General features: G+C 42.6%; 1 protein-coding gene across 1 annotated transcript in view; it reads left to right on the forward strand.

Annotated features, from left to right (window-relative positions):
• saal1 (serum amyloid A-like 1) overlaps positions 1-7,347 on the forward strand; it is a 17,794-nt gene extending 10,447 nt beyond the window's left edge. The window contains exons 4-13 of the mRNA XM_024140408.2: positions 131-214; positions 738-817; positions 967-1,026; positions 2,545-2,660; positions 3,402-3,582; positions 4,378-4,460; positions 4,743-4,934; positions 5,233-5,420; positions 5,644-5,736; positions 6,595-7,347. Of these exons, the coding sequence (XP_023996176.1) occupies positions 131-214; positions 738-817; positions 967-1,026; positions 2,545-2,660; positions 3,402-3,582; positions 4,378-4,460; positions 4,743-4,934; positions 5,233-5,420; positions 5,644-5,736; positions 6,595-6,687 (1,170 nt within the window). The 3' untranslated portion in view covers positions 6,688-7,347. The remainder of the gene's footprint in view (positions 1-130; positions 215-737; positions 818-966; positions 1,027-2,544; positions 2,661-3,401; positions 3,583-4,377; positions 4,461-4,742; positions 4,935-5,232; positions 5,421-5,643; positions 5,737-6,594) is intronic.
• Positions 7,348-9,107: the final 1,760 nt, after the last annotated feature.

A 9,107-nucleotide genomic window follows, 5' to 3' on the forward strand; every position in this document is an offset into this window, starting at 1 on the left:
TGTAGGATGTGGGTTAATATGACCCTGTCTTCCTGTCTCTCTGTAGGATGTGGGTTAATATGACCCCGTCTTCCTGTCTCTCCTGTAGGATGTGGGTTAATATGACCCTGTCTTCCTGTCTCTCCTGTAGGATGTGGCTGGTTTCTTACAGGAGTTCAAAGCTGCAGATATCCTCCTGGGAGTGATCGCTAAGTCTCGATGCCCTCGTCTCACTGTGAGTGAACTGTTCTAGTTTACATCATGTGTGTTATATTCTATTATAAAACTGGGTGGTTCGACCCCCTGAATTCTGATTTGGCTGACAGCCGTGGTATATCAGACCGTAAACCACAGGTATGACAAAAATATATATTTTTACTGCTCTAATTACGTTGGTAACCAGTTTATAATCGCAATAAAGTACCTCGGGTGTGTGGTATATGGCCATTATAAAACTGGGTGGTTCGACCCCCTGGATTCTGATTTGGCTGACAGCCTATATTCCACGGGTATGACAAAGCAATAAGGCACCTCGGGGGTTTGTGCTATACGATGGTGAATTGGCCATATATCACACACCCCCCATTGGGCCATATTGCTTAATCAGTCCACCGTCTCGTCTTTGAAATGCAATATTAATAATAATATTAATCACTATTTTTCCACCAWTTGCACCCGCCCAGGAACATTTTAAATTGGCACAAACATCATGTTGCCATGGTGTCTTATTGATGTTTTCCCTTGTCCCCTCTTCCCAGGAGATATGTGTGGGGATCCTGGGTAACATAGCCTGCTTCCCTGACACTTGTCTGACCCTCAGCCAGAACAACGACCTAGGGTAGGTAGAGATGGCCGTTTACTAAAACCCTTTTCGCACTGTCATGACAGCCTGAACAGTACTATGTTGGCTCTGGTATGTACCAGCACCGTTCCAACTCATGGTGGATGTTAACTGTTTCTCTGGGGTAATTCTGTTTCTCTCCACAGGGTGGTGCTGTTGCTCCTTCTTGGAGACACTGATCCCCCTACACTGCTGGAGACATGCAGGTGAGAATACCCTGAAAAGGCTAGAAAATCCTTCATTGTCTGTTGTCGTAGCTCAAATAAGAGGAAGAAGCACAATGCTGTGTATWCTTTTTTTTAAATCGAGATTTAKCTCTCCTAAATGAACTGAGCRRGGTTTCCCTAAAGCATCTTAAGGGTCATTTCATCATTAGAACCTTCGTAGGAGCGTCGTTAAATCTCCGAGCRGTTTCTCAAAACCATCGAGGCGTCCGTTATTTGCCAATTGCTTGTGACCACTCGTAGAACAGCTAAGTGCGACATTATAATATATTTTTTTGCCCTTCCACCTCACTTTATACACACAAGATCTCCGCTAAACATAGGATCAAGKTGTTTATCTGTCTCTCTGTGACCTSTGATAACTTGGGAATGAAGTTGACTACAAAAGTTTCCCAATGTCTTTGCAATTGTTAGAAACAAACAAAGGATTAAAACATGCTTTCAAATGAAAACCGAGATGACTATATACATAATATATACATTAATCCTATAGGTATTTGTTGGTGTTTTTAATAGGATCCATATTAGCTGTCGTGAAAGCAGCAGATACTCTTCCTGGGGTCCACACAAAACAGGAAACATGACATAATATACAGAACATTTAATAGACAAGAAGGCCTCAAGTACAGAACCACATCAATTTGCCTACATAGTCCTATAGAGTTGAATCATATTGAAATTCATTACATGTTCAGTCCAATTGAGTTCTATTTTTGCTAATTGTAGGCTACATTGTCTGTATTTTTTGGGGGGCCTCAATATATTTCATGATGTGTTACAACGTGTGCGACGATATGCCAGATCTGTGATTTCGTGTGTTTATTATAGAGTAGGACTAAGCATTATAATAAGCAGCCACAATATTTTCAGCTATAGGTGGTAATATGAGCTGATCTGTCGTCAGTATTGTGGAATACTTCTAATGTTAAGGTCAGATTTGAATGGAGAAAGCTGATCTGAGAGCAGTGCTGCCCTTTAAAAAAAAATGTATCCTTTATTTAACTAGGCAAGTCAGTTAAGAACAGATTCTTATTTACAATGACGGCCTACACCGTAGCCAAACCCAGACGACGCTTTTCCAATTGTGCGCCGCCCTATCTGACTCCCAATCACGGRCGGTTGTGATACAGCCTGGATTTGAACCAGGGTGTCTGCCTCAAGCACTGAGATGCAGTGCCTTAGACCGCTGCGCCACTCGGGAGCTCCCTTTTCGTTCCATCCTATCAGTATTCGACACATGCTCCAACGACACACCTAGCCAACGTTCTTTTTTTTTTCTTCTGCGTGGTGTTTTTTGCAAACGCGTGTTATATTTTCGTCCGTTGTCGGAGCGATGCATTGTCGGAGCGATGCATTGTCGTAACACTCGTATGCCTAAGTTCCATGACTATCGGGAAATCGGGCCCAGGTCTTGTCAAAGTCTTCTAATGTTTTTAGACTGCGTTTTTTGTGTTTTGTTGATATTTCGTTGTTGATTGGTGTGAATGTCTTTATGTCCAGACTGCTGCTGACCTGTGTGTCCCAAAACGATGTGTCTTCTCTGTGGCTAGAGAGAGTACGGCAGCACACCTCTGTGTGTTCCAGCCTCTGCTTCATCATGTGCAGCTCCACCAACAGTAGGTCCTTCATATGTTACAACAACTCAATGTGATGAAAGATGTTTTCTTTCCAAATCTACTGGGAATCATTTGTCAAATGTAACTTACACAAATGTGAGTATATTGAGAATATTGATTGAGAATATTGATTTAGAATTTGTTCAAAGATTTATCCACCCAGGGACTCATCTATCAACAAGGAGGAATATACATCGTCAGTCACCGGCTTCATTAGGAAATGTGTTCATGATGTTGTACCCACAATAACAATCAGACATACCCCCACCAAAATCTCTGGATGAATGGAGGAATCCGTACTATGCTGAGAGCCCTGTTCTGCAGCATTCTATGTCAGCAYAACGAACCCCGGTGACTCTGTGGCACACAACGCCATGCAAGGCAAGCACGTACGAGCTCTGCAAWTCCATTAGGGYCGCAAAAAGACAATACAGACTCAAACTTGAATTGATATTCGACAACTCAGACTTGCGTCGCCTGTGGCAAGGACTACAGGCTATCACAGACTACAAAAGGCGCATCCAGCTGTCTGGTGCCCACCGAAGCCTTCGTTCCAGACAGGCTTAACACATTCTATGCTCCCTTCGAGGCAGACAATACCGAGCCATCCAGGAAGACTCTCGATGCCCCCTGAAGACCAGACAATACCGAGCCATCCAGGAAGATATATATATATTTGATGAAACTGAGTGAAACCCACTGTTTACTTTTCATTCACTGTGTGTGTGTGTGTGTGTGTAGTGGACCTGCTGGTGAAGGTGGGGGAGCTGGTTGACAAGCTGTTTGACTTGGATGAAGAGTTGATGAAGACCTGGGTCACAGCTGGATCTCAGCCCAGTGATGAAGAAGAGGAGGAGGAGGAGGAGGGGGAGAGGCGTCTGGATGTGGCCTCCTCGCTCCTCGAGGCTGCCAAGCAGCTAAGGTAAAGACGTTTGTTTCTGCTGATATTATAATAATATTATCTTAGCAGGTATTGGTAAATACGGCTCTCTGTTAGAACCGCTTTGATGGAGGTGTCAGTAAGAGCAAGTTTGTAACAGCATGACATCATGATTTCAGCAGACCTGCCACTGGGTGGCGTCATTCTGATATGACAAGCAACATGAGGGGCTATCCACGTGTTTCCACAGGTCAGAGAGTTCCAGAGGGTTTATGAGGGGCTGTCCACGTGTTTCCACAGGTCAGAGAGTTTATTAGGGGGCTATCCACGTGTTTCCACAGGTCAGAGAGTTCCAGAGGGTTTATGAGGGGCTWTCCACGTGTTTCCACAGGTCAGAGAGMTTAWTYYGGGGCTATCCACGTGTTTCCACAGGTCAGAGAGTTCCAGAGGGTTTATGAGGGGCTATCCACGTGTTTCCACAGGTCAGAGAGTTTATTAGGGGGCTATCCACGTGTTTCCACAGGTCAGAGAGTTCCAGAGGGTTTATGAGGGGCTGTCCACGTGTTTCCACAGGTCAGAGAGTTTATTAGGGGGCTATCCACGTGTTTCCACAGGTCAGAGAGTTCCAGAGGGTTTATGAGGGGCTATCCACGTGTTTCCACAGGTCAGAGAGTTCCAGAGGGTTTATGAGGGGCTATCCACGTGTTTCCACAGGTCAGAGAGTTTATTAGGGGGTTATCCATGTGTTTCCACAGGTCAGAGAGTTTATTAGGGGGCTATCCATGTGTTTCCACAGGTCAGAGAGTTTATTAGGGGGCTATCCATGTGTTTCCACAGGTCAGAGAGTCCAGAGGGTTTAGAGGTGTACCTGCATGCCCTCCAGCTCCTCACCACTATCCATCATGGGATTCAGACACTGGGTGAGACGTGTTGTTCAAAATGGCTGCTTTTATGTATTCAATAAATGTTTTGACAGCTATTGTGACTGGTTGGGAAAAAATCCATAAATTACAGGAACTTCTCTCTTTTAAATGACTTCTCCCTCTTGGTATATCTAGTACGCTATTATGTTAATATATTTCTATCTAGCTGTTTTTTTATCCTGGTAGCTGAAGTTAGTAAGATTTCCACTGTATTCATTACTCATAGCAAGTAAAGTTGACTAAGTAGACATGAAATATAACTCAGTCCCTCGTCTCCAGCTGTTGCAGGTGGGACAGGCCAGGCTCTATGGACCTTCCTGTGTGYGGTAGTGTGTGAGGACCTGTGTCAGCCAGACGACCCTCCGTTAGTACTACAGGAACAGAAGAGCTTACTGGTCCATGCGCTGGCTGTTCTGTCAGTCCTGTATGCGTGTCAGGACCGGCAAGCAGAGCACAGCAAAGCAGACACACGTAAGAGACCCCCTGGATTTCACTTTAGTCTCTGACACCGTCTCTCAATCTGTCTTGTACCGTGAGACAGAGAGAGACYAGATGTTTCTAATGTTGTTACTGCTTAATCACCAGACGTGAGCCTCATTTAATTTATTCTTCTTTCACTAACAGATCGGTTTTTTCTAACCAAAACAAATGAAAGTCACTGTAACCTGAAAGTGAAAACATTATATAAGGCAAAATTTTATGTGTTTTTTTTTTTTTCATGTTCCGAATCATCCCAAAGTATCTGAAAGGTCTGTTCTCTGTTCTCCAGTGTTGCCTCTAGTTGGGAGCTTGTTGAGGGTACTGCAGTACCATAGAGAGTACCAGGTCAGTTCAGGACACGGACCGAAGGAGAAGAAGGATGGACAGGAGGAGGAGGAGAAGGTGGATGAGCAGCTCCAGGCTCTGATCCAGACCACGGCTGAGTTCCTCTCTGACGTCATCACTGACCTCACCAAGGTAACGCTGCCGCRGCAACTGTCAATCAAAAAAAAACAGTCACCGTTTCCTACAATGTTACTTCATCTCTAAACCAAAATAAGTTGATATGACATTTTTTTATATTGTATGTTTATAACCTATATTTATTTATTTTATTTATTTAGACTTTTTACTTAACTAGGCAAGTCAGTTAAGAACAAATTCTTATTTACAATGACGTGTCTGTGTGTGTGATCCCTAGGATGCGGTGTCTGAGTTGGTGACGAGAGGTTACCTGACAGAAAAGACATGTCTGTCAGCAGTAGGCTCTATGCTCCCCCACTTCAGCCCTGCCGTAAGTTCTCCCTTTATAATGCGCACATAATATCCATCATGACTGACAAATAGAGGCTCCTATATATAGAGGTCAGTGGATAGTTTATCGTGAACATTGTGGTGGCATCATTGTGATACTAAATCAGGTCAACAAGAGTTTGTTTCCAGTTTACGTGTTGTCTTTGTCTGTGATGTCACTTGTTCTCTGGAYACGTGGTTTCCCTCACACTTCCTCCCGGTGTGAATAGATGTTGTCATAACCAAGCCTACATCACCTGTAGAGTTACAACACCTGGTCTTCAGGTTGTCATAACTAACCCTCCGCCGGTGGTAGAAAGTACTTAAGTAAAAAAAATACTTTAAAGTACTACTTAAGTCGTTTTTTTTTTGTGTATCTGTACTTTACTTCACTACATTCCTAAGTAAAATAATGTACTTTTTACTCCGTACATTTTCCCTGACCCCCCAAAAGTACTCGTTTCATTTTGAATGCTTAGCAGGACAGGAAAATGGTCCAAGTCACGCACTTATCAAGAGAACATCTTTGGTCGTCACTGGTCGTCTCTCCTGCGCTGATCTGGCAGACTCAATAAACACAAATGCTTTGTTTGCAGTGTTCCCCAGGCTAACCTTAAATAAATAAAACAAGAAAATATTGCGGTCTGGTTTGCTTAATATAAGCAATTTGAAATGATCTATACTTTTGATACTTAAGTATATTTAAAACCAAARACTTTTAGATTTTTTCTCAAGTATGATTTTACTGGGTGACTTTCACATTTACTTGAGTAATTTTCTATTAAGGTACGTTTACTTTTACTCAAGTATGACACAATTTGGGTACTTTTTCCACCTCTGCCTTCCTTTACCTGTACAGGTACAACACCTGGTCTTCATGTTGTCGGAGGCTGATCCCCAGCTGGCAGACACAGTGAGAAAGGAATTTCCTGTCTCCCTCAGCCCAAGCTGATCCACTTGGCCTCTTCCTTCTCCAGACTAAGGTATCCACGGTGGATACTGTTATAGCCATGGAATACCACACTGCGCATACATAGAGGTTGCATACTAATGCCAATACACTTGGACTGTACTGTGAGAAAACATGAAATAGTGTCCACTGTTTTTATTGTTTTTGTTTTTAGATCATGGTCTATAAAAATGGAAAGTCTTACTCCAGGAAATAAACAGAATTGTCTGTTTGTTTAACTTGTTTAAAATAAAATGGTATTCTTATTTGATATCATGTTTTAAACGAGCATAATCTCCTATGCGGCTWAAAAGGATCATTACATTGTATGTTCCAATGTGGGCCTACTGTATTATTCAGCGTTGGGTTGCAAAATGYTGCTAACTTTCCTCACGTTGCCGGGTTTTTCAGAAATCCTGGTTTGAGATTCGGATCAGGATTTCCTGCTTAATCCCTCCCGATTCCAGGAAACCTCCATCCGGTATTTCTGGGAAAACATGGTCATTTTGGGTTATCACCATTTTACAACCCTAATTCAGTCATGTTTCTGTCAGTCTGTTGACAAGGAGAGCTTTTTCCAGCTCATAACAGATAATTGAATGGCCTTCTTTACCCAGTCAACTTGTTGCTGTTTTTAATAAAGAGATTAAATATTCCCTCGAACATTTTGTGTCAGCAGATTTGGACGATCAGTAGGTATGTTTCCATGAACTTTTTTTTGTAGGCATTTAGGAAGTTCACATAGAAAATAGATTTGACATTTTCCTGCTAGGGTGTGTTTCAATTTAACTGTCTTGTCAATTTAATAAACAGCTGAATATAATGACTTCACACCAAAAAATATTTATTAAAAAAAAAAACTTTTTCTCAAAAACCTACAATGTCTAATAAAATTAAGTGGTTGAAGTATTTCCATCACCCATTTAGGCAAATTGCTCGTTAATAAATTGGCGACAGCCTGTATGCCTTCCAACCTAATTTGTTTCATGTCTTCGGTAGCCTGCAAATCCCAGTATGTATAGAATCCAAAAACTTGATTTAATATTTGCAATATTCTAWTAATTCTCATGRGCCAACGTATCGCCATGGTGAAATTTGCACTCCTGTAAATCTGTAATAATTGGATGGTGAAACTAGCATCCAGCCAACCAGAAAAGCAAGGCGAAACAATTCAGCCATTCTTGAAAGTCGGGACTTGGATCCTGCAAAGAAAAATGTGTATAATTGAAAAATTTGATTTGGAATTAAATGTGGAGTTGAGCTTCATAGTTTATTATGAATTATTTTGAATAATTTAATTTATTTCCATCATTTGTCGCAATAAAGAAAGTTAGACAAAAGTCAAATCCAGCACTGTCGAACGGATAAAAATGTTATCGACCTTTAAACATGTCTCCTATATCTGCCGTTTCCGTTACAAATATCGCAATCATTTTTTGGGTGACATCTCTTGTCGAATAAACCTGTGTCAATGGAAAGCTGCCTAGCAATCTGGTTTGCTCCCAGCGCGGTGGGAATGAGTGTGAGTTAATCTCTTTTTTAAAGAGTGGAAAAACACCCTTCATGTGATATTATGTTTCAGGAAAACAAGCACAAAACGCTGTCAAATTAATATTCTTTGCCCTAGGTACGATGAGGATGAGTGATCACCAAAAGAGAGTCTCTGTATCTGTGTTGAGTCCTCCTTTCTTAGCATATGAGTACTGGGAGGCCGGTGATGACGACACGGGGGGATAACGATCACCCATAACGATAGAACTGCATCGACTAAGGTGTTCTCCCAAATAGCACACTACTCCCTATGTAGTGCACTACTTAAGACCGTGATCCGTAGGGTTCTGGCCAAAAAGTAGTGCACTACATAGGGGAATAGGGTGCTATTTGGGATGCTAAACCCCCCCCCCCAGATGAAGACCCCCTAGTCCTCTCCTAACAATGAACTAATTTGGTTCCCAGATGCAGGCCCGGACCCTCGCCCACCTGTGACAGGGTAGCAGAGGGACAACCTGCGTATTTCCAGATCACTGACGAAAGCAGGCAGGGATTCAGAGTGAATATATAGCAGCTTTTAATTAGAGCTTTAAAGGGATTGATATGTAGAATACTCTTTCTAATGGAAATAGGCCTACTGAGTGGAGGAGGGTGTGGGAGGGAGAGAAAGAGATGGAGGAGAGGGTGTGGGAGGAGAGAGAAAGAAGAGATGATAGAGAGAGAGATGGAGAGAGAGGGTGTGGAGGGAGAGAGAGAGAGAAAGAGATGGATAGAGAGAGATGGAGAGAGGGTGGGGAGGGAGTGAAAGAGAGAGAGGTGATGGGAGGAAGAGAGAGAAGAGATGGAAGAGAGAGGAGATGATGGGAAAGAGGGAGAGAGAGAAGAGAGAGAGAGAGGATGGGAAAGAGAGAGAGGGGGAGAGAGTGAGGTGA

This window comes from Salvelinus sp. IW2-2015, unplaced genomic scaffold (genome assembly GCF_002910315.2).
Source record: "Salvelinus sp. IW2-2015 unplaced genomic scaffold, ASM291031v2 Un_scaffold2129, whole genome shotgun sequence".
Classification (NCBI taxonomy): Eukaryota; Metazoa; Chordata; class Actinopteri; order Salmoniformes; family Salmonidae; genus Salvelinus; species Salvelinus sp. IW2-2015.